At 33.4% G+C, this 26049-nt stretch overlaps 1 protein-coding gene and 1 long non-coding RNA gene across 2 annotated transcripts; both read left to right on the top strand.

Moving 5' to 3' along the window:
- Positions 1-418: 418 nt before the first annotated feature.
- Positions 419-4616, top strand: LOC132745620 (uncharacterized). Its single transcript, XR_009627877.1, has 4 exons — positions 419-474; positions 750-843; positions 2890-3009; positions 4524-4616. It is a non-coding gene; the product is annotated as an uncharacterized LOC132745620 (long non-coding RNA).
- Positions 3799-9418, top strand: LOC132745622 (E3 ubiquitin-protein ligase XIAP-like). The gene is made up of 6 exons (XM_060734571.1): positions 3799-3819; positions 4580-4730; positions 5289-5464; positions 6791-6968; positions 7869-7973; positions 8447-9418. Exons 1-6 carry the CDS (start codon positions 3799-3801, stop codon positions 8623-8625), a joined length of 810 nt encoding a protein of 269 aa, XP_060590554.1. The 3' UTR covers positions 8626-9418.
- The last annotated feature ends 16631 nt before the right edge of the window (positions 9419-26049 follow it).

The following is a 26049-nucleotide window of genomic DNA, read 5'->3' as shown; positions in this document are numbered from 1 at the left end:
CAAAACATTAGGATGTTTTATGCATAAATTCAAAGTTTAGAAAAATAAGTTTAAAAGCTACTTTCCACTAAATATCGAAAAGTAGAAAGTAGAACATTTATTCAGATGAGATCGAAAAAAACATTACATACACTTAATTGTGATATTTTGATATTCCTCTAGATTCCGCTACTCAGGAGGCATTACACAGTTTCGGTCATTTAGTTTCGAATTGGCCAGGGTGGAATTTACAAATAAGAGACAGTTTTGAAAACGAAGTGGATATTTGAGGTTCTAAATATTTATAGTTACTATATTTCAAGTTTCAGTGACTAGTATTGTGTTTCAGTTATTTAGTAAAATTGAATTTAGTGGCGTTGACCCTTGCATTTTGAGAGAGTACCTGTCGGATGCGAATGTGTGGTTTTTGGAGCTCTGCAATGAATCAGCTCTTCAATATAAAGGGTATGCAAAAAACTTGGAATAGTGAAAAAAGTAGGTGCATGACTCCCCGTTTGGATGTTATTTTCAGATTGTACATTGTTTTAGAAGGAAGAAACACTATAGCTAGTGAATAAATCTTTTGACGTAAATTTTTTATGTTATTTTGCAAATAGGGGTAATCGAGTCTTTTTGTCGTTAATTTTCGCGACCAAAACAATATAAAAAATAGGACTGTCTACTAGAAATGTAGAAGCTGGACATGTATTATTAATTGTTTGTAGTGAGATACATATACATATGTTAAATATAAAATGCATTTGTTTCAGGTTTGTGATTAGCTACTTGTGGGTTTGGTTTTAGTGTTGGTGGCGTGGGAGGTTAGCCGAGAAGCCTTGAAAACTGTGTATTGCCTCCTTAAGGGTAAGTTGATGAATTTCAAACTTTATAAAACAGGGTTGAAATAGGATTTGCCATACTTTGACATCAATTTACATTCCTAAACTGGATGTTTGGCATTGAAATGATGCTAATATTTTTTTTTACAGCTGTTTTACCAAGGGAGGTAATCGAAAAATGAAAATAAGCAAAAATGTCATGTTTTCAAGTATAGATTTTATTTTTACATATATACACATGCCAATGATTTTTTTTTATCCTGCTATCTAGTAGTAGTCCTTTTACATGTAATTACATGAAAATAAGTGTATAAATTCACATTTATTGCACGAAAACTGTGTCTTTTCAGATATTTATTATGGCTACTAAGTTCTATTTAGGTACGCATGACTCAAAATTGATTAATAGCTTAAAATCACAAGTTTTACAGAATACTTGTTTTGATTTTTAATTTGCTAGACCATAATTGTGTTCAGATGAAACTTCTGAGGCTGACCGGTTGTCGCTATAAAGGGAATTTTGATATTGAAGCCTGCTTGCCACACGTTTTCGCAAGAAATATCTAGAGGTTTTGTACTTAGTGGATGCTTTTCGGAGAGTGTGGTATTTTCTTAATTTGTCTTGTTGTTTCAACTGAACATACATTTGGCTGCTACTTTTCATTTTAATTCCAGCAGCCTTTGCAAGGAGAAGAGTTGCAACTCCTTGTCCTACAGTCCTAGAATGTGTGGCAGAGTGGCAAAGGCCGGCAAAGTTGCGACTCCAGCATGTAGACTTTGGAGCTAAGTTGTACACAGAGGCATGCAAACTTTCACACATGTTTGTGTTGAACAGTTCAGACAGGTTCTGCAGGCCTTCCACACTAAAAATTTTGTTGATCTCTGCCTGTACAGTGTTCAAATCACAGTTATTTAATTTGGAGATGAACACCATAAGGCAATGATTTAGTGCTATAGTGCTTCAGGTGATGGATGCATACTGTTGAATGCTCTCTGCAGAACCTGTGGTAACCGCTTAGACACCGAGTGATGTATTTAAGTGCTAAGCAGCCTCTGTGTACAAAATTGTGGCCTTTTTGTTTTGTAGCCTTTAAATTCTGCAATTCTAGCCTGACTCTTGCCCTGATACTAGCACCCAGTTTCTGCATGTAAATTGATTTTAAATATTTTCTTGGTATACTGGTGAGTTTCAGAACCCTGATATTTTTTTCCAGGGTCCTGAGTCGGTGAACAAAGCATTTGAAATGACTAAACTCCACATTCTTTTCACTGCGATAATCCCGTAGAGCTTTCGCTAACTGCGAACTTGCATCAGTTGTCACTGATCGAATTTTCAATATTCCCGGACCTCTGATGTTGTCCAGACTTTGGTGGAGCAGGGTTCTTTCACTGGACGCAATTGATAAATCGGAGTTGTACGTCTTCTTGCAGTTTGACACTGTATGACTGCACTTAGGTTTATGACAGTGCTTGTTTGCTATGGCTGTTGCAATAGGCAGTGGTCTGGTGGTTGAATGGTCTATTGCAACACCAAAGCTTTGTTGTGCTGCCTCGAAACCACCTCTCGGTCGCCGAGAAAACGATACATCAAATTGTATGTCTGCCACACTTTCTTTTCCTGCCAGGGTAGTTACGTGTTTGATATGTTGTTGGTTTTCAATCATAGATTTCTGGTTGAGTGTAGTTGCTCTGTCACTTAAACTGTTAAGATGTTTTTGAATACATGTGTGACTTGGTGGTTTGATGTTTAAGCAAGATAAGACAAGACCTACATCATCTATGCCCACTTTAGACTTCATAATTGGTAACACCAACATTTTATTGAGTGCTCCTGTCGGTGGTCCTCTTGTATTTGTCATGGTGTCGGACAGGCTGATGTTTGGCGTGACCATTTTGCAACCTTTGCACTTTGCTGACATTGTGATGTGTAGGCCTTGTCTCTTTTTGATATTCATTTTCAGCGTTGGTGATTTGCAATGGTGAACACTTTGTAGAAGCAGCTGTAGTTGCGTGACATTTACAATAATATTTTCATCCACTTCATTGTTTATGGTTTCATTTTTCTTTTCAGGTCTAGGCCTCAGTTTGTACGGCATTGTATTGTTATCGTTATCGTGGCACAAGTGATAAACATCTGTAGCATCTTCCTTAGTTAGACGTTGAAAAGTTCTGTTTCCGGAGGGTTGATTCTGTAAGTTTTCACTTCTTTCACTAATATAAGGTACATGTCCCTTTTTAAATCTGTTTGAACGCATCACCTGAGACCGCTTGTAGCTATGCCCTCTCAGTGATGAGCGATGTTTCCTCATTTCTACAAATTCTTAGAAAATCTCTTAAAAAATATCCAGCTATTTTATTCACACATAAAATCACAAGTTTTCTCTTTGTATATAATTTCCTTAATGATACTCTAGGTAAATACAAATTTTGCATCTGGCTAACATCTCTGGTTATCTATTGGCATGAATTTTTATCTTGGACATGTCATTCTAAGGCCAGAGTATCATATTACATCCTAATTAGATACATGCTGGGGGTATTTTTTTGGTAATTGGCTCAGAACTTTTACAGGACTATTTGGATTGTCTCCCTTGCATCAGATGGCTTAATACTGGCATTTCACATTACCTCTTTGGATCATGTTGGTGAATTCTAATGCAAAAGTTTTTGCCCTCTTCTCATTCAGAACATTAGTATGTATTATTTAGTGCAAGTTTTAAAGGGAAATAAGGCTGTTCTGGCTCTGAGTAATTGTTTTAAGTGTGAAAATGACAAAAAAATAAGGGACGCCAGCTACAAATCAAAGTCTGATAAGAGATTTGAAGGTATATTTCAGGTTAATGCATCATTATTAGATTCTTTGTATGCCTGAAAGAAATTATTTAGGGGTTTTCTACCAATACAGCTATCTAAACTTGGTTGTAACTATGTTAAATGTGTGTACTGTCAGTAGCCGTCAGATAAGAAAAAATGCCAAAAAATGACCGAAATCAGCATGTTGGTAAAATGGCTTCTAAGCAAAGAAGACTGAACAAATGTTTGGTTTTAATGCTGAGTTTTATTACATATTTACCACTTTACTAGGAAATAATGCATATATCGAAATCAGAAAGCGGTTAAGGTCTCTTTAAGGAGGCAGTACACAGTTTCGGTCATTTAGTTTCGAATTGGCCAGGGTGGAATTTACAAATAAGAGACAGTTTTGAAAATGAAGTGGATATTTGAGGTTCTAAATATTTATAGTTACTATATTTCAAGTTTCAGTGACTAGTATTGTGTTTCAGTTATTTAGTAAAATTGAATTTAGTGGCGTTGACCCTTGCATTTTGAGAGAGTACCTGTCGGATGCGAATGTGTGGTTTTTGGAGCTCTGCAATGAATCAGCTCTTCAATATAAAGGGTATGCAAAAAACTTGGAATAGTGAAAAAAGTAGGTGCATGACTCCCCGTTTGGATGTTATTTTCAGATTGTGCATTGTTTAAGAAGGAAGAAACACTATAGCTAGTGAATAAATCTTTTGACGTTAATTTTTTATGTTATTTTGCAAATAGGGGTAATCGGCTCTTTTTGTCGTTAATTTTCGCGACCAAAACAATATAAAAAATAGGACTGTCTACTAGAAATGTAGAAGCTGGACATGTATTATTAATTGTTTGTAGTGAGATACATATACATATGTTAAATATAAAATGCATTTGTTTCAGGTTTGTGATTAGCTACTTGTGGGTTTGGTTTTAGTGTTGGTGGCGTGGGAGGTTAGCCGAGAAGCCTTGGAAACTGTGTATTGCCTCCTCAGTGTCGACATCCAGAGTATCAGTCTTATGAATCCCGTCTCTCTTCATTTACTGGCTGGCCGAGTTATCTATCTCAAACACCAGAAAGTTTAGCAGATGCTGGATTTTATTGTACAGGTAAAATATTTCAATATTTTTTTTTATTTGTTTAATGTCCGTGTTTGCTGTGTTGATGATGATAACATTAAATTTCTTAAAATGCTAAAATATGTTTTAACATTGACGTCATTGTTCTTAGTACAAATTTAACGTCACAAACTTGAACGATTAATGATGATATATATATGTCACATTTAGAGAAACTTGTTTAATAGAAACCAGTGCCTGTATTTAAAAGAAATGTTATTAACCTTTATCCTATCATCTGATCAAAACATAATAATTAGTAAAGGTATGGAACGTATCACGATCGGATACCATTGCTCTAAAGTGTGATCAAATCTTGAACCAACCTGTAATAAAGTTCTATCCCTGTGGCTTCAAGCATCCAGTATTCAAGGGAGTAGATATGTCGAACAAGCCAGTTATAACATCCATCTAAATAACAGTACTTAAATAAGTAGATATCAACTTTGCTTTGGTTTGCTGTATTTAACTATTTTTGTAAGTACGTAATTGCATTTGAATGCACATCACACATTTCCTTTTGTATTCTCTATGTTTTGGTACCAACAGGTGTTGAAGATCATGTACGTTGCTTCAGTTGTGATGGAGGGTTAAGGCGCTGGGATCCTGAAGATATCCCGTGGACTGAGCATTGCCGTTGGTTCCCAACATGCCCTTACGCAAGGGAAAGAAAAGGCGAGGACTTTATAGCTCTTGTCTTAGCTTCTTCGGCGTATAATCAGGAGGTCCGTTTTTGATTTTATTACTTTTTCAAAGTGCTTTAGAGGGTTTATCATTTTATGTACAGTAAACTTCACTTATAGCGAACACGGTTACAGCGAACTTCCGGTTATAGGGAACAATTTATTTTGACCCGAATTTTGCCCTTTTTATTTAATATAAAAATATATGGTTATAGCGAACATGGTTATAAGGAATTATCGCTTATAAGGAACTCATTTCTAAGTCCCAATTTAGTTAATACAACAGAAAATTACACTTTTATAACGAACTCCAAAATATTGGCTATTCGTATATAGATCCCGCATTTTCAACTTTCGTTTTCATTCGCACGGATGAAAACTCGGGCGAATTTACCGTTTATCGTTGTATGTACTTCAATACATCTATTCAAATGAATTTGTATAGTTTTCTATTTAGGATATTTGTAGCATGATCTCTTTTCACCAAGATAAAACGGTCATTTATTTATTTTCTTCAATAGTTTTGCTCGAGTAAAATAATTAAAATAATTTATAATCGGTTTTCAACATAAGCATGCATGCTTGCAAGCATGATCCATTGCAAACTGCAAAGTACGCTTGATTTAACTGAAAAGAAATCTATTTCTTACATTAAAAAGTCACCCTTATATTATAATAGAAGATATTCAATATTAAAGGAAGGAAAAATCGAAAATCTTGTTTATTCTCAATCATGGAAAGAAAACGAAAAGAGTTTAGAAACAAAACATTATATTTTATGTGAAATTGAGATAGGGAGTAAAACTAAAACTGAAATAGCAATGTTTTTCAAATTCCAAAAAGTACGCTCTCGGGTATTGTTTCTAAACTATAAATTAATGACTAATATTTCTATTTCTTAATCAAATGCTCTTCAAAAATGGCGGACAATGGTAAACAATCAGTTCGTTATATGTAAATCTGTTCGCTATAAAAACTCCTGATACAAGAAACTAATTCGCTATATTGGATATAAGGAACAGGTTTTGAATGTGAGTTCGTTATTTATAAGCGGAGTTTACTGTATCATGGTTTATTGTTTTTCAAAGATTTAATGCTTCATTTCTTTATTGTGATTCTAATAAAACATTATCTATAGTCATGAACAACCATTTGTGCTTTCATTCTGCGCTGTATAAGTAACTTTATAATGCCATATTTGAGCCTTTCAAATTTTGTTCCTAATGACTTTTTTCATGCAAGTCAATCAGAATATGCAATATAAACTTATTATAATGTAGTTACCGTCAACATTATTTTCAAATAAAGAAACAACAAACAATGATTTTATATAAATGGTCTTAATGTGTTAAGATGTTCACATTAAAGAGACCAACAAATATTGAAGAAAATGTTGGTAGTGAGGACCTGCAGGGAGCAATGGATCAGATGACACTTAGAGATCCAGAATTAAGAGCTGCATTAGAGGAACATAAAACTACATGTCTAGAAATGGGATATGACATTGCTGATGTAAATGTAGCTGTATATGATTTAAGGAATATGGGTAAATTTGTTAAAGTTATCAAAGAGCACATTTGATTATATGCATGGGATCACATATAATGTGTTAAGATAAAACATGCTTTAGATAATGTAAATAAAGTCTATAACATTTAGATCACTTAATTGTACTATGTAGCACGAAAATGTTTTGTTTTTGTGTACCTCTTGAAATTAAAGAATGCAAACATAAGTAATATCTATACATATTAGATAGTCAAGATTATACTATATGAAAATCCTTTGTTCACGTACATTCATTACTTAAAATGAATCTGTACACCCCAATAATCTTATTGTCGAGGGATGACATTCAAACTTAACAGTAGTACTTATAACCTTTGAGAAGTTTAACAAGCTTCAAGAGAAGAAAGGTGTCTTGTATAAATAAGATAAGTGACAGTCGTGTTAATAACCATATTTTATTATATTCGCGAAACTTAATCAAAATGTTCACATTTGACAACGTTATATACCTTTACTTGAGATGTTACATACATTGTAGCTTGATTTTGAAAGTTTAGAGTATTGTAGACGGGTGATGCAGATATATAAATTGCTCTTGATAAATATAAATTTTAAAAATAATATATGCCTATTATGTATTCAGGTACATCACAAGAGGAGAGTTATAAGCCCATTTATAATAATTTATGCCAAGTGTTAGGCAATCATAAATATTAGAAGATTGTAATTTATGAATGAGTATGATTATGATGGAATATAAGCTTACATGTGATTACTTTATAACATTTAAATGTATATATTGTATTTACAAATTTGTTGATGCGTTAATTACTCTTAAAAATCGTTTGAATCGTTCTTACTGCTATTTGTTACGCTTTGTATAACATTCAATCATTATGCATCCTTTTTATTAAAATTAATTCGTTTAAAATCACAGGAACTTTTACACCGAATATTGAACAGTTAATTGACCGGATAGAAGTTGTCAAAGAAAGAAAACAAAGTAAGGAGATGACTCGACAATTGGAGAAGCGTCATCAAGGTATGTATGATATGAATCCAATAAATTAAGTGATGTTATTCTTTTTTTTACAAAATAAATTTTACCAAAATGAAAATTATTTTAACACCTCATATGTTGGAAAGTCTTGACGCTTCAAATATTGCTAACATCAAGTAATGAAGACTTCAAATATTGCTAACTTCATATATTGAAGACTTCAAATATTGATCATTTCAGATATTGATTGCTTTTAATATTGATCTCTTCAAATATTGAACACTTCAAATGTTGAACTTTTCAAATGTTAATCTCTTCAAATATTGAACACTTCAAATGCTGAACTTTTCAAATGTTAACCTCTTCAAATATTGAGAACACTTCAAAATGTTGAACTTTTCAAATGTTAATCTATTCAAATATTGAACACTTCAAATGTTGAACTTTTCAAATGTTAATCTCTTCAAATATTGAACACTTCAAATGTTGAAAACTTCAAATGTTGAACACTTCAGAAACCCCTCGTGAAGAAAATCAACGTCTTAAAAGCCAAGTCACCTGCATAGCGTGTGGAAAGAAAAATGTGAATACTCCCATAAATACTATTGTTATGAACTACGGAAATAACCCAGGTACTACATGTACTAGTATATCGAGTGAAAAAATACGAGTTGTTTCCCTTATCTTCGAGTAAACTCGATATCTTTTACGCTATAACAATACAGATTAAGCCGTTTTTAAACCGCTAGTTTGTTGTGATTAAAAGTCCGAATTATTACATTAATTGAAAGCTTTGGTTCTTAGCTTTGTCACGGTATATAATTCAACACATCTTTTGACATCAAAGTATTTAAATTAGCTATTAAACCTACCATATGTCAGACCATTTTACATACGATTTATACAGTGAGATACGCAACCGGTTATCTTTACCCGAAAAACTACTGATAAGAATAGCCTGTCGAAAGTGTTTATTTGTGTATTGTTCATTCCTCCCTGCACTCATTACCAAGTATGCATGGAGTGCGCTACGCTTTTCACTCAGTGCCCTGTGTGCGATAGACAGATTCGACAGAAGATAAGAAAATATTTAGTGTAAGACAAATATTGTGTCAGAACAGTTTCTAGTGGAAGACAAATACTGTTAGACAATGCATTATAATAATTGCACAATCTGTGTCAGAACAATGATTACTTTACTTCAAGAGTATATAAAATGTATAATAGTTTCTATTTACAACTTCAAAACCTTCACATTTGAAGGAAATAAATAAATGGTGCAATATTGGACCATGGATGGCGTCAACCGTCAAGCATTGTTTCTGGAAGATCTCATGCGTAAATCATAATTGTTGGGACTTTTGCTTTTATACATGCATTTATAGATTTTTCACAACTATAAACATCTGATTTCATGTAAAGATACATAATGTTTATTTTAGTTTTTATTTTACTGAGTGTAATTTATAATAAAAAAGCATGGTGTCCTCTATTTTCAGCTAATTATTTCATTACAACATCATAATTATGTTTTTCAAACGTTAATTATTGAAGTTGTTGCTTTAAGATAATTTTATACAGATACAAAATAACATGTGCCAGAAGAACAGCGTCTGTTTCCGATTTGTAAACTTGAAGTGGAAAATGAAGTTCATGTTTTATTTCATTGCTCATTGTATCAGAGTCTCAGAAATAATATTGTTCAAAAAGCTATTGAGATTGATGCCTCATTTAACAATTTATGTGATCAGGATAAATTAAACTTTGTACTCTCAAATGAACATATGTTAAAAGTAAGTTCTAAAATGTGCTTTTTGATTTTAAAAGCCAGAAACAACCATTTATATAAATAGCTAAACAAACTACATTTCAGGATTAGTCATATATCCTTTTTATTATTTAGTATTATTAGCGTAACTAGTGTAACTAGTGTAAAGCAAAGTTATAATATCTCATTCTATGTGTGAGATGGGGTATATATACAGATACTGACCGTTTAAAGAATGTTTGTTTCTCTGATAATTCAAATGTGTTTGTTTTTTGTCTGCAAATAAAATGTATTTTAATAAGTGTTAGTCTTAATTCATAAACAAGAGTGTCTGCAATGTCTGTTTCTCACCTCCTGCCTGGAGTGAACGGTTAATACAACTTTAAATACATAGTAATTTTATTGTAGAAATATGATATATTTTAAATTACGCCTCGGGTAACAGTATTTTCCTCGAGATGATAGTTTTACTGTTACCCACAAAACCATGTGTTATTTATATAATGGCAGTTTTTAAGTCAAAGTCAGTAGAGGCTATCAAACTTTTAGAATGCAAAATGTTTATTATAATTGTACAATTAAATGTCTCAGATAACTTTTTAAATAATGACAATGTGCAATTATGTAATCCTATTGCAATTGATTTATATGATTTAAATGTTGTGACAAAATTAATGTAAATGTGAATACGTAAATAAGGGAGGTAAATATTACACATTTCTATTATATGGACTGTGGAGTTATCCCTCTTAGTATTAGCTATAACAAGTCTCTTGTAATTCTTTCGAGAATTGCTATATACAATTTCAATGTTTTAAATGTTTTTTATGTATACATGTGTATAGATGAGACTATAATTAAGAATAAAATAATGTACAAGTAAAAGCAGGTTTACTTCGACCGAATATCTTTTTAAAGATATTTCTAGTTTGAATTTTTAGTTTTATAAACGTTTTAAATTGTTTGTTACGAGTTTACTATGGTATTGTTGAGAGCATTGTTTAATAAACAATTTGCCACTGTTTTTTATTTTCATTTTTTTTCTTTTTTTTGTGTGGCTTAAACAGTTTTAAATGAAAAAGTAAACTTACTTAACTTTAACAGCATTTGACAGCATACATTATGAAAAATAAAATGTGTAGCTGTTCTGTTCAGGTTATCTTACATATTTTGTCATTTTAGTGATAAACATAACATTTATGTATCTATTTTACTTTATTTCGTCATCATAAGCAATTATAAACATGTTCAGGGCTGTTTACCTGAGAAAAGCTGTATTTATCGAGAACCATAATCGACGTTACAGACATACCATATTACAAATGAATATATAATTGTTGCTAACAATTCCTTTATGTATGGCCAATGCATATAACATTTGATTGTGTTTTGTTGTTTTTTGTTGTTTTTTGTTTTTTGTGTTACCTCTACTAACTTATGTGAATATTTCACAATTATTCTTTCATTTAGCCAAAGAGCAAAGAGCCATATAATCAAAAGTTGTGTCCAAATTTGAAACTTTTACCAGAGCAAGTATATAGTCTCTTCTTTACAAAAATCGTAATCTTACAACATTTTGCTTTCACAACGCTTCAGAATCCAAGATGGCGTCCAACATGGCCGCCGATTTTATGCAAACGAGTATATATCTCATTATTGTAAAATTTACAACAAAGATTATGCCGTTTTCCATAAAAAATGTGTGCAAATATTTCAGTAATAATTGAGATACAGTTAGTTGTGTCATAAACGTTTCGCAAGTTAATGCAGCGAGATTGTTTGGACAAGATGTGAATAAGTCAGTTGTTTCTGCTAGATATGCATAATCACAAAAAATAACAATTAGCCGGTTTTAAATTCATCATCTTCATCATCATCTTTATCATCATCATCATCACTATAATCATCACTATAATCATCACTATCGTCGTCATCATCATCATCATCTTTATCATCATCATTTTCGCGGGCCACTTTTAAGAATAAAGTCTAGCTTTGCTTGAATGTTCGCTTGTATTTACTTCTTCAGGAAGCTAAACGTACTCTTACATTTTAATGAATTAAGTATTGCTTTACTAGATTGTTACAACAATATCAATAGTCATGTTATAGTGCACGAAATCATTGAAAGAAATAATGATAAAGTTTCGAAAATATTATAATTTCCTTCAGTTACAACAATTCAGAAAGAAACGAGGATTATCTCCCGTCGACCATTTTTAAAGCATCGAACAATAAAAGAGTTATTACGTCTCTTTAGGGCTTTGCTTTCTCAACAATAGCGCATTTAAGTGTAGATGTAAGTCCTTTGCTGTTATTTTTTGTTGGAAATAAAGAATGGAAACGTTACGTCCATCGAAACGAAGAAAAAAATAAACGTTTGAAATAATAACAAACATAATGCACATGTTAAATTAACACGAAATACGGCCCCTTGTTCAGTAATGATCTGCTAACCAACATGCAGATCTCAAACATATATATTTCAGTAGTAGCAGAGGGCGAAGGGGGAGGGGCTTCCGTGGCCGAGTGGTTAAGGTCGCTGACTTGAGATCACTGGTCCCTCAACGATGTAGGTTCGATCCTCACTTGGGTCGAAATCTTTCATGTGAGGAAGCCATCCAGCTGGCTTACGGAAGGTCGGTGGTTCTACCCGGGTGCCCGCTCGAGCCTGAAATAATGCCCGGAGGGGCACCTGGGGTCTTCCTCCACCAGTAAAAGCTGGGGAAAAAATCTCGGCGGGACGCTCTAGGATGGCCCGACTTGAGTGTACGGTCGCCCATATGGGCTTTCCGGCGGCGACCTTAAATAAACGCATTAAAAAAAGGGGGCGTAGGGAGTGTATATACCGAATACTTTCCTCAAGTAACTTTTTATTGTTACTGCAATACAGGGGCTTTTATTTTATGTAAAAGCACTTGTTAGGTATTTTCTTTTATATAAAAGGGATACGCATGTTTATTTTCATTTTCTGTCTATTACATCTCATAAATCCAACACGATTCCTTTTTTTTTTCTCTAAATATCTTACGGTTTAATTTCATCGAAACTGTATTGAAATGGCCCTTGAATTATGCTACATTGGCCGTGTCCGTTTGCAGAATTTTGCATTTGTTCTGAAAGCTGACAATCTAAGTTTTCAGATGATACTATTCATTCAATCACCGGCGCGTTACTATAGTAACAGTGGCATTTGTTGCACTAGTAAAAAAGAGCCAGTTTTCGGACAAGCGTACATAGAAAATAAGTAAAGATAATCACGACCCGTATGCATTCTAGACTTAATGCTGTTTGAGGGCAAACGTATATGGGTGGTGTCGTATCTGAACAATAAGTGAACGGCACAAGAAAGAACAGTGCATGGCACTATTTCAGGTGCAGCAATTTTGCAGACGACACATTTGTGTCATATGTGTTTCGCGAGTTTAAGTCATGCAAATGCTATGTGAGATCAAAATGTGAATTATACGTATATTTCTGAGAGTTATGTTAATAACAGCAGAGTGAGTGAAACTTGAATAGCACTCTTTCAGGAATTTGCAGACGGCACATTTAAGTTATATACGAGTTTCGCGAGTTTAAGTTGTTCAATTGTTATTTTAGATCAAGATATGAAAGATTCGTCTGTTTCTGCGAGATATGTGAATAACAGAAGAATGAAAATTGAATGGTACAATTACAGGAATTTTTGCAGACGACACATTTGTGTCATATATGTTTCGCGAGTTCACGCAGCGAGATTATTTAAACAAGATGTGAATAAGTCAGTTGTTTCTGCAAGATATGCATAATCACAAGAAATAACAATTAGCGGGTTTTAAATTCATCATCTTCATCATCCTCATCATCACTATAGTCATCATCACTATAGTCATCATCATCTTTTTCATCATCATCATCTTTATCATCATCATTTTCAGGGTATTCCGCGGGCCACTTTTAAGAATAAAGTCTAGCTCTGCTTGAATGGTCGCTTGTATTTACTTCTTCAGGATCTTACATTTTAATGAATTAAGTATTGCTTTACTAAATTTTTACAACAATATCAATAGTCATGTTATAGTGCACGAAATCATTGAAAGAAATAATGATAAAGTTTCGAAAATATTATAATTTCCTTCAGTTACAACAGTTCAGAAAGAAACGGGATTATCTCCCGTCGACCATTTTTATAGCATCGAACAATAAAAGAGTTATTACGTCCCTTTAGGGCTTTGCTTTCTCAACAATAGCTCATTTAAGTGTAGATGTAAGTCCTTTGCAGTTATTTTTTGTTGGAAATAAAGAATGGAAACGTAACGTCTATCGAAGCGACGAAAAAATTAAACGTTTGAAATGTTAACAAACATAATGCACACGTTAAATTAACACGAAATACGGCCCCTTGTTCAGTAATGATCTGCTAACCAACATGCATCTTAGATCTCAAACATATATATTCAGTAGTAGCAGAGGGCGTAGGGGCACTTCCGACTTCCTTTCGTGGCGTGCACGTCGCTCGGAAGGCATAGGTCACACCAGATGGGTGACCTAGTTAGGTCACTTAGCTGGTGTGACCTAACCAACGACGAAGGGTGTGGCCCTAAAGAGAGCTGCTGCTCCCGGAAGAGGTGCCTTTCCTCTATTGTCATTTGTTCATGAAGCGAGGAATTTGGTCCTAGAGAAGGTCTACGACGATCGACAGGTTGAAAAGACCTCCGTCGCGGCTCTACGACATCGACGACGTTGCAGGCGAATAAGTCCTCCGTTGCAGGCTCTACGTTACCAGCAATCGTAATAGAGGCCGACTAGTCTGGGACATATGGGAAACCGGCGCCCAGTATAAATGAAACCAAAAAACACACACATGGGCGTAGGGGGTGTATATACCGAATACTTTCCTCAAGTAACTTTTTATTGTTACTTGTGACTGGGGCTTTTATTTAATGTTAAAGCACTTGTTTAAGTATTTTCTTTTAAATAAAAGAGATACGCATGTTTTATTTTCAATTTCTGTCTATTACATCTCATATAATCCAACACGATTCCTTTAAGTTTTCTCTAAATATCTTACGGTTTAATTTCATCGAAACTGTATTGAAATAGCCCCGTGAATTATGCTTCATTGACCGTGTCCGATTGCAGAATTTTGCAATTGTTCTGAAAGCTGACAATCTAAGTTTTCAGATTGATACTATTCATTCAATCACCGGTGCATTTACTTTAGTGACAGTGGCATTTGTTGCACTAGTAAAAACGAGGCAGTTTTCGCACAAGCGTACATAGAAAATAAGTAAAGATCATCACGACCCGTATGCATTCTAAGCTTAATGCTGTTTGAGTGCAAACGTATATGGGTTGTGTCGTATCTGAACAATAAGTGAACGGTACAAGAAAGAACAGTGTATGGCACTATTTCAGGTGCAGCAATTTTGCAGACGACACATTTTGTGTCATATGTGTTTCGCGAGTTTAAGTCATGCAAATGCTATGTGAGATAAAAATGTGAATTATACGTCTATTTCTGAGAGTTATGTTAATAACAGCAGAGTGAAACTTGAATAGCACTCTTTCAGGAATTTGCAGACGTACATTTGAGTTATACGAGTTTCGCGAGTTTAAGTTATTCGGTTGTTATTTTAGATCAAGATATGAAAGATTCGTCTGTTTCTGCGAGATATGTGAATAGCAGAAGAATGAAAATTGAATGGTACAATTACAGGAAATTATGCAGACGACACATTTGTGTCATATATGTTTCGCGCGAGTTCATGCGGACAAGATGTGAAATAAGTCAGTTGTTTCTTCAAGATATGCATAATCACAAGTAATAACAATTAGCGGGTTTTAAATTCATCATCTTCATGCATCCTCATCATCACTATTATCACCACTATAATCATCACTATCGTCATTATCATCATCATCATCTTTATCATTATCATTTTTCAGGGTATTTCGCGGGCCACTTTTAAGAATAAAGTCTAGCTCTGCTTGAATGTCGCTTGTATTTACTTCTTCAGGAAGCTAAACGTACTCTTACATTTTAATGAATTAAGCATTGCTTTGCTAGATTGTTAAAACAATGTCAATAGTCATGTTATAGTGCACGAAATCATTGAAAGAAATAATGATAAAGTTTCGAAAATATTATAATTTCTTTCAGTTACAACAATTCAGAAAGAAACGAGGATTATCTCCCGTCGACCATTTTCATAGCATCGAACAATAAGAGTTATTACGTCCCTTTAGGGCTTTACTTTCTCAACAATAGCGCATTTAAGTGTAGATGTAAGTCCTTTGCTGTTATTTTTTGTTGGAAATAAATAATAGAAACGTTACGTCTATCGAAACGACGAAAAAGTTAAACATTTAAAATGGTTACAAACATAATGCACACGTTAATGTCACACGAAAATACGGCCCCTGATCAGTAATGATCTGCTTACCAACATGCATCTTAGATCTCAAACATATATATTTCAGTAGTAGCAGAGGGGGCCCCGGGGGGGTAATATCCGAATACTTTCCCCAATTAAATTTTTTTTGTAAATGTTTTAAAGGGGGGTTTTTATTTTTTTGTAAAAAATTGTTAATTTTTTTCTTTTTATTAAAGAGATCCATGGGTTTTTTTTTCACTTTTTGTCTATTACATGTCATTTAAAAAACCCAACAGTTTCCTTTTTTGTTTTTCTAAATTTTTACTGTTTAAAAATTTACCGGAAAAAATGATTTTGCAATGACCCGGGGGGAAAAACCCAATTTGGCCCCCTGTGTTGGGAGAAATTTTGGGGGAAATTTTTTTGAAAAAAACCCCACAAAAAGTGACAATTTAAAATTTTCAGATGTACCTTCAAAATTCCAATTCGCGGTGATTTAACCAAAGGCCAGGGCAAGTTTTTGGGATTAGTAAAGAAAAGGGGGCCAGGGGTTTTTGTCCCCAAACGGGGACCTAGAAAAAAAGTAAAGTAAACACTTGGGGGCCCGTTAAAGCATTCTTAAAAAAAAAAGCCTTTTTGAAAGGGGGAAACGTATATTTGGGGGGTGGGCGTTTTGAAAATAATAAAGCGCAACAAAAGAAATTTTAAAGGATTTTCCGGTGGGGAGGGGAACTTTGTTGGAGACGACACATTTTTGTCAATGTGTTTCGCGAAATTTTTAATATGCAATGCTAAAGTGAGATAAAAAACGGAATTAACCCCTTTTTTTTTTCTGAGGAATTTTTTTAAATTAAAAACAGAGTTGGGGAACCTTTAATAGACTTTTTTCGGAAATTTTGCAGAGGCAAAATTTGTTTTTTAATTTAAAAACAAGGGGGAGGTTTGTTTTTCAGTTTTTATTTAAGGGTTAAGGAAAATTAAAGATCTCGTTCGGGGAGATAAAGTGAAAAACAGAAGAATAAAATTGAAAGGTAAAATTACGGAATTTTTGGGAAGTTAAATCATTTTTTTTCATATATTTTCCCCCGAGGGTTAAAGGGAAACGATAATTCTTTTTTAAAATGATGGTTTTTTAAGTCGTTGTTTCTTTCCCGAATTTAAAAAAGAGAAAAACCAATTTGGGGGTTTTTAAAAATTTCCCTCCTTTTCCCCCCCTTATCCAAAACACTACAAAATCACTAAAAAAACACCCCTATAACCCATCAAACACATCATCAAATCATCTTTTTCCCCATCATTTTTAGGGTATTCCCGGGGCCCCTTTTTTAAAAAAAAAGTCTAGCTTTCTTTAATTGGGCGCTTTTAATTTTCTTTTCAGGGAAACTAAACGTACTCTTACTTTTTAAGAACTAAGTTTGCTTTCCGGGCCCCCGGGGTGAGGGGGTTAAGTCGATGATTCTAATCCAGTTCCCCCTCGGGCGTGGTTGTTCCCGGAATAGCTTTGGTAGTTAAGCGCGGAGGAAGGTAGTCTAGTACTGGTGTAACTCTCCAGGAAAAATTGTTGGGAAACTACCCGCCTATATGACTGAAATACTGTTGGGAAAAGGCGTAAAATGAAACAAACAAACAACCAAACTAAATTGTTACAACAATATCAATAGTCATGTTATAGTGCACAAAATCATTGAAAGAAATAATGGTAAGGTTTAACATTATTTGTTTAAAATTTGATTTTATTATATAATGACATAAATACATTAAGCGAAAGAATGGAAGCCACTGAATCATTTTTTTTAGTTATCTGTCTTAGATTTTCCCCCCAGATCTGTTTAAGAGCCTTATACGTAAGTATGATAAACCTTAATTTTACTACTGGTTTATGAAAACCTCAATGAAAACTTATTGGTAGTCCATAAACATTAAAAATGCTTGAGAATTAATACGGTTATTTTTTGGGTAGTCAGTTTCCTGAATAGCAGAAAAAAAAAACATATTTAGGCTTGTTAATTTTGGTTGTGAATTTTCTGCTTTTGAAATAGTTGACATCTTTTAAAACCAAGGGCAGACAAAACTCGAGTGTATCTTTTTTTGTTATTTTAAAATCATGCAATGTGTAAATTAACATGCGTACAAACTGAAACATTCGGTTTAAAAAAATCAAACAATTATATTTACTTGACCCTAGACTTGTGTTATATATTGCTAATGCTTGAGTCCAAAATATGTTATATTTTAAACCAGAAAAAAGAACTAATATTTGGTCGGTATTCAATAACATGTAACGTACAAGATTGGAATTGTCTTGATTTTATCTTTCTTAGAAGCAGTTATTATTTCTTTTAAAGAATATAAGTGCTACATGTATTTCTATAATTGTAAATAGTAAAATTTAATCCGAATAACATATTTGTAATGAAGGTAAATATTCCATTATACTAGTAAGAAACACATATATTTATAGTTTTTAAGCTGTTTTTTATGTTTGTATCTAACATTCTTGCTAAAAACTGCGCACAGAAGTATACATTAATGGAGAAGAAAACGTGAATTACCGGATAAAATCACGCGAGCAAGCGACATTGCTTCACGTTTGTTCAAGGTGCCATGTAGAAATAACTTACAGCTCTTATCATAAAGGTCAAATGCTTTCCTTAATGGTTAATTTAACGTGAAATTACTGAATTAAATGGAAATATTCATGCAAGAATGGCGGTAATGCATGTTTTTCGTAATGTGAAACAGAAAAAGTTTTTAGTAATAAATATTTTATTTGACAAAGTCAAACTGTAAAATATAATGACTTGTACATTTTAAGACGGATATACAACATAGATTGACATAGACCATAGATTGACAGGGACAGAAACTTATAAACAGTATAAAAACCTTAACTTATTTTCACTCAAAATTTATTTTATAGACAAGTATATAGAAGAAAAAAAGTTAATTAAAGGCAATCACATAGCGATACAAATGTTAGTTCATTCTGGCTTTTTCTTTGAAAATATAAAATAAAATCATACTAAAAATTATCAGTATAGTATAAATTAAAGTACTATATTACAATTGTCACTGCTTATGTACTCTTTAACACTGACTTTAATTTTCAATGCCGATTGTGTGTGAATTTACATTACGCCGCCTGTCAATCAAACGGTAAACGGTAAAAGGGGCCGAGTAAGAGTACACTTTGCATATTTAGCCCCGCCTATAAATAAAGCACGAATTTCTTATAAAGCGTTATCATCATGATTAAAATAGACTATAAATCTGTGGAAATGATCAGTGTTACTGTATGTAAGTGCATATGCTTAATCCTCCCAATAAATTTATGCATATGTCTAGAAAATGGAAACAGGCTTTAAACTTCAGGACATACAACTGTAGAATAATGGTTTTTCATTCATATGCCTAATAATTTAATCAGCAGATGAACCTATGTTAGGATATCAAGTAAGATTATTATAGGACCATCTGAATGCACTTGTACACAATGTATACTTATGTTCATTAAAGATATATGAGTAATCACATTATAACAGGACCAAGAGATCATCTGCATGAACATATACTAGTTTTTATAGAAGATGCATGAGAGGTTAATGTAAGATGAGCGGGGAATCATCTAGATGTAAATATACATTAGTAAGTGATGGAATATATATAAGAAAAGAGTCGCTATCTGGGTCTTTAAGGTGTATAAACACTGTAGTTCTTAAAGAACATATGTGAGGGAAATACATATAAAACATTTTATTATGGAACAGATATAAGGGTAACTCGTAAGATGCCCAGGGGATTTATCTAGATGTACATATACTATAGTTTCATGGAACAGAAATAAGGGGATCACGTAAGATTACAAGATCATCTGGATGTACATAAACTTTTTTTCATTACATATCAGATGTAAGGGGATCAAATAAAATGACCAAGGGATCATCTAGATGTACATATACTATAGTTTTTCATTGAACAGAAATAAGGGGATCACGTAAGATGACCAGGTGACATTTAGATGTATATACTTTTTTTCATTCTGGAACATATATGAGGGGATCAAATAAATGACAAGGGGATCATCTATATGTACATAAACTCTTTTTTTTATTATGGAACAGATGTAAGGAGATCATGTAAGAATACAAGGGGAATATCTAGATGTACATATACTATAGTATTCATTGAAAATAAATAAAGGTATCACGTAAGATGATAAGGGGATCACGTAGATGACAAGGGGATCATGTAGATGTACATTTAATATATAGTTTTTATTGAACAGAAAGAAATAAGGGGCTCACTTACGATGACCAGGAGTCATATAGATGTACATACTCTTTTTCATTATGGAACAGCTATGAGGGTATTTCGTAAAATAACAAGGGGATCATCTAGATGTACATATAACTATAGTATTCATTGAAAAGAAATAAAGGGATCACGTAAGATGACAATGGTATCATCTAGATGTACATATACTATAGTATTTCATTGAACAGAAATAAGGGGATCACGTAAGGTGAGAAGGGGATCATCTAGATGTATAATATACTATAGTATTCATTGAAAAGAAATAAGGGGATCACGTAAGGTGACAAGGGGATCATCTACATGTACATTTACTACCAGGAGATCATATAGATGTACATACTCTTTTTCATTATAGAACATATATGAGGGGATCGCGTAAAATGACAAGGGGATCATGTAGATGTACATATACCATAGACATCATTGAACAGAAATAAAGGGATCACGTAAGATGACAATGGTATCATCTAGATGTACATATACTATAGTATTCATTGAACAGAAATAAGGGGACCATGTAAGGTGACAAGGGGATCATCTAGATGTACATATACTATAGTATTCATTGAACAGAAATAAGGGGATCACGTAAGATGACAATGGTATCATCTAGATGTACATACTGTATGTGTATTTAAATTCGCGGAAGCAAATTTTCGCGGAAAGGTCCACTTTTGGGGTCTATACAAATATTCGCGCTATTTTGAATTCGCGGAGGTGACTGCCAAAAAACATAAATTTGCGTAGACCACTCAGGTTAAAAAAAAGAACATTACTGTAATCATCGTGGGAGTTCACAGTTATGTTTAATACCAGGTGTCAAACAATACTCTATTGTACAGAAAAGACATTGTCTAGCGGACAGATTATAGAAAACAAAAGAATGCCCGTTAACGTGCATAATTTTTCACAGTTTGCGTCATAAACGTCTTGATATCTGATCAGAGCATGTTTTGGTTTTTCTGAACAAACAATTAAAAAAACACAAACATAAACGATTATTATTTTAAATGATCAATTAATTGGAAAACAAAACACAATTACACAGTAAAGATTTAAATAAAAAGTGTGAAAGCATATCACATACTGATATACATTGTTCTATAGAAGCGCGAAAATATGACTATTAAGAAATTATTGGTGTAGAAATGTTTGCGCTAAACATGAATTCGCGTATCGAATGTCACCGCGAAGATCGCGAAAATTTGAAGCCCGCGAATATTTCTACACATACAGTATACTATAGTATTCATTGAACAGAAATGAGGGGATCACGTAAGGTGACAAGGGGATCATCTAGATGTACATATACTATAGTATTCATTGAACAGAAATAAGGGGATCACGTAAGGTGACAAGGGGATCATCTAGATGTACATATACTATAGTATTCATTGAAAAGAAATAAGGGGATCACGTAAGATGACAATAGTATCATCTAGATGTACATATACAATAGTATCCATACCGTAGTACATCAAGTGGACACCCTTTACACGTTGACTAGTATGTTCTCTTTTATATATCCATTTGATTCCCTTTTAAATGTTTGAAGGTAAATTCTGTGTTGTACATCTGTATACTATGATCCCCTCGTCCATCCTTTGATCCCCTCTTATATTTTATAGTATATTCTCCTTTGTACATCTGTCTGATCCATTCGTCCATCCATTCGATCCCCTTTTATATTTTTTGATAGTATATTCTCAGTTGTACATCTATTTGATCCCCAAGTACATCAATTTTTATCCTCTCTTGTATGCTTTATATAATGTTTTCTGTTGTAAATTCATATGATCCCCTACTCTATCTAATTGATCTCCTCTTAAATTTTTGATAGAATATTCTCCGTTGTACATCTGTATGATCTCCTTGTACACCCATTTGATTCCCTGTTATATGTTTGATAGTATGTTCTCTGTTGTACATCTATTTGATCCCTTAGTACTTCCATTTGATCCCCTATCATTTGCTTGAAGTATATTATCCTCATCTATATCACACCTGGTCTTACGTGATCCCCTGATATCTGTTCAATGAAAACTAAAGAATATGTACATCTAAATGGCCCACTGGTCATCTTACGTGATCCCCTTATATCTTTTCAATGAATAGTATAGTTTATGTACATCAAGATGTTTCCCTGGTCAACTTACGTGATCACCTTATATCTGTTCAATGAATACTATAGAATGTGTACATCTAGATGATCCCCTGGTCAGCTTCCATTATCCCCATATATTTTGTTCCAACATTGAAAGAATATATGTACAAGTAAATGACCCCCTTGTCATCTTCCGTGATCCCTTTATTTCTATTCAATGGATACTATAGTACATGTAAATATAGTTGATCCCTTTGTCATCTTTCGTGATCTCCATGTATCCGTTTAATAATTAGAAAGAGTATATGTACATCTTGATGACCACTTGCCATATTACGTGATCTCCTTTTATCTGTTCAATGAATACTATAGAATGTGTACATCTAAATATGATCCCCTGGTCCGATTACATGGTACTCACATATCTGTTCCATAATAAGAAACAATAAATGTACATGTAGATGATCCCCTGCTCATCTCACGTGATCCCTTTATTTCTGTTCAATGAAAACATAGTATATGTACATATAGACGATCCCTTTGTCATCTTACGTGATCTCCTTAGATCTGTTCAATGAATACTATAGTATATGTAAATCTGAATGATCCCCTGGTCAGCTTACATTATCCCCATTTATCTGCTCTAAAATATGAAAGCATATCAGTACATTCTAAATGACCCCCTGGTCATCTAACGTGATCCCTTTAGTTCTGTTCAATGGATACTTTAGTAAATGTAAATATACTTGATCACCTTGTCATCTTTCGTGATCTCCATATATCCGTTCCATAAATAGAAAGAGTATATGTACATTTAGATGATCCTCTGGTCATCTTATGTGATCCCCTTTTATCTGTTCAATGAATGTTATAGAATATGCACATCTAGATGACCCCCTTGTCATCTTAACGAGATCCCCGATATATGTTCAATGAATCTTATAGTGTATGCACATCTAGACGATCCCCTGGTCATCTTACGTGATCCCCTGATATCTGTTTTCAATGAATATTATACTGTATGCACATCTAGACGATCCCCTGGTCATCTTACGTGATCCCTTAATTATTTATGTTCAATAAAAACTATAACATATGTAAAATAGATGATCCCTGGTCATCATACGTTTTCCCCTTATATCCCTTCCATAATAAGAAAGTAGACATGTATATCTAGACGATCCCCTTGTCATTTAACGTGATCGGTATCCCTTTATTTCTGTTCAATGAATATTATAGTATGTGCACATCTAGATGATCCCCTGGTCTGCTTACATAATACCCATATATCTGTTCCATAATAAGAAAGAATAAATGTACATGTAGATGATCCCCTGCTCATCTCACGTGATCCTTTATTTCTGTTCAATGAATGCTATAGTATATGTAATATAGAGGATCCCTTTGTCATCTAACGTGATCTCCTTAGATCTTTTTTAATGAATACTATAGTATATGTAAATCTGAATGATCCCCTGGTCAGCTAAAAATTATATCCATTTATCTGCTCCAAAATATGAAAGCATATAAGTACATCTAAATGACCCCCCTGGTCATCTAACGTGATCCCTTTAGTTCTGTTCAATGGATACTATAGTAAATTTTGATATAGTTTAACCCGTTGTCATCTTTCGTGATTTCTATATATCCGTTCAATAATTAGAAAGAGTATATGTACATGTAGATGATACCCTGGTTCATCTTATGTGATCCCTTTATATCTGTTCAATGATTTCTTACAGTATATGCACATCTAGATGATCCCTTGTCATCTTACAAGATCCCCCTTATTTCTATTCAATGAAATATAGCATATGTAAAATTAGATGATCCCCTGGTCATCTTACGTTATCCCCTTATATCCCTTCCATAATAAGAAAGAGTTCATGTACATTTAGATGATCCCTGACAGCTTACATGATAACCATATATGTGTTCCATAATAAGAAAGAATAAATGTACATGTAGATGATCCCCTGCTCATTTTCGTTATCCCTTTTATTTCTGTTCAATGGATACTATAGTAAATGTAAATATAGTTGATCCCTTGTCATCTTTCGTGATCTCCATATATCCTTTCCATAATTAGAAAGAGTAGATACATGTAGATAATCCCCTGGTCATCTTACGTGATCCCCTGATATCTGTTCAATGAATCTTATACTATATGCACATATAGAGGATCCCCTGGTCATCTTACGTGATCCCCCTTTTTTTGTTTTGGTCAGTAAAATTTTCCCCATTTATTCTCCAAAAAATGAAAACATTAAGTACATTTAAAAACCCCCCGGGCATCTAACTGATCCTTTTTAAATTTGTTAAGGAAAAAAATTTTAAATTGAACCCGTTGTCACTTTCCCCTTCTCCATATATCCGTTCCCCAAGAAAGAGATAGTACTGTAGAGATCCCCCGGCTCTTATTATCCCCCTTTTTCAAGAAATATAGCATATGTAAAATTTTAAAGATCCCTGGTCATCTTACGTTATCCCCTTATTCCTTCCTAATAAGAAAAAGCATCATTTGAACCCCCTTGACCTTACAGATAACATAAATGTTCCCTAATAAAAAGAAAAAAAATTACAGTAGATATCCGCTTCATTTTCGGACCCCTTTATTTCGTTCAAAGGAACTAAAAAATGTAAAAAATTGATCCCCTTGTCTCTTTTTTTCCATTATATTTATCTTTGAAAGAGTGAACATGTAATAATCCCCCGGTCATCTAACGTATCCCCCTAAAAGATCAAAAGAAAACTATAATATACAATTAAAAAGATCCCCCGGTTTTTAGTGACCCCCCTTTAAATTTTTGGTTTTAAAAAATTAGGAATATGAAAATTTGAAACCCCGGTCATCTTAAGATCACTTATTAAAGTTAATGCAAAATTAAATAATTTCATATAGAAAAGGCCCCCTGTCACTTAGGGGGTCCCCCTTTTATCTTTCAATGAAAAGACAAGATTTAAGATATTCCCCGTCAACTTAAGTATCAACCCATATCTGTTCAATAAAACTATAGTTTAAAATTTAAAGACCCCCTTTTTTTTTAACGTTTTTCCTTAAAACTGTTAAGAAAACCAAAAGTTGTGAATAAGAATCCCTGGTCAGCTTACATGATACCCATATATCTGTTCCGTAATAAGAAGAATAAAATTTCATGTAGATGATACCCCCTTGTCATCTAACGTGATCCGGTATCCTTTTATTTCTGTTCAAATGAATATTATAGTAATGTGCACATCTTAGATGATCCCCTTGTCTGCTTTTACATGATACCCTAATCTGTTCATAATAAGAAAGATAAATGTACATGTAGATGATCCCTGCTCATCTCACGTGATCACTTTATTTCTGTTTCAATGAATGCTATACTAATTAACATATAGACGATTCCTTTTTCATTTTACGTGATACCTTTATTTCTATTCAATGGATACTATTAGTAAATGTAAATATGGTTTGATCCCCTTGTCATCTTTCGTGATCTCCATATATTCCGCTCCATAATTAGAAAGAATATAATGTACATGTAATGATCCCTGGGTCATCTTATGTGATCCCCTTATATCTGCTCA

Source organism: Ruditapes philippinarum, unplaced genomic scaffold (assembly GCF_026571515.1).
Source record: "Ruditapes philippinarum isolate M1 unplaced genomic scaffold, ASM2657151v2 ctg9591_1_1_1_1, whole genome shotgun sequence".
Classification (NCBI taxonomy): domain Eukaryota; kingdom Metazoa; phylum Mollusca; class Bivalvia; order Venerida; family Veneridae; genus Ruditapes; species Ruditapes philippinarum.
This window is presented reverse-complemented; position numbering and strand designations above follow the sequence as displayed.

What these genes read in the sequence shown, in the direction of transcription:
- LOC132745622 (XM_060734571.1), top strand. Translation starts at nt 3,799, where the DNA reads ATGACCGAAATCAGCATGTTG. An exon ending in TGACCGAAATCAGCATGTTG is followed by an intron (nt 3,820 to 4,579) that starts GTAAAATGGCTT and finishes GTGGGAGGTTAG; the next exon opens with CCGAGAAGCCTTGGAAACTG. An exon ending in ATATGATTTAAGGAATATGG is followed by an intron (nt 6,969 to 7,868) that starts GTAAATTTGTTA and finishes TTAAAATCACAG; the next exon opens with GAACTTTTACACCGAATATT.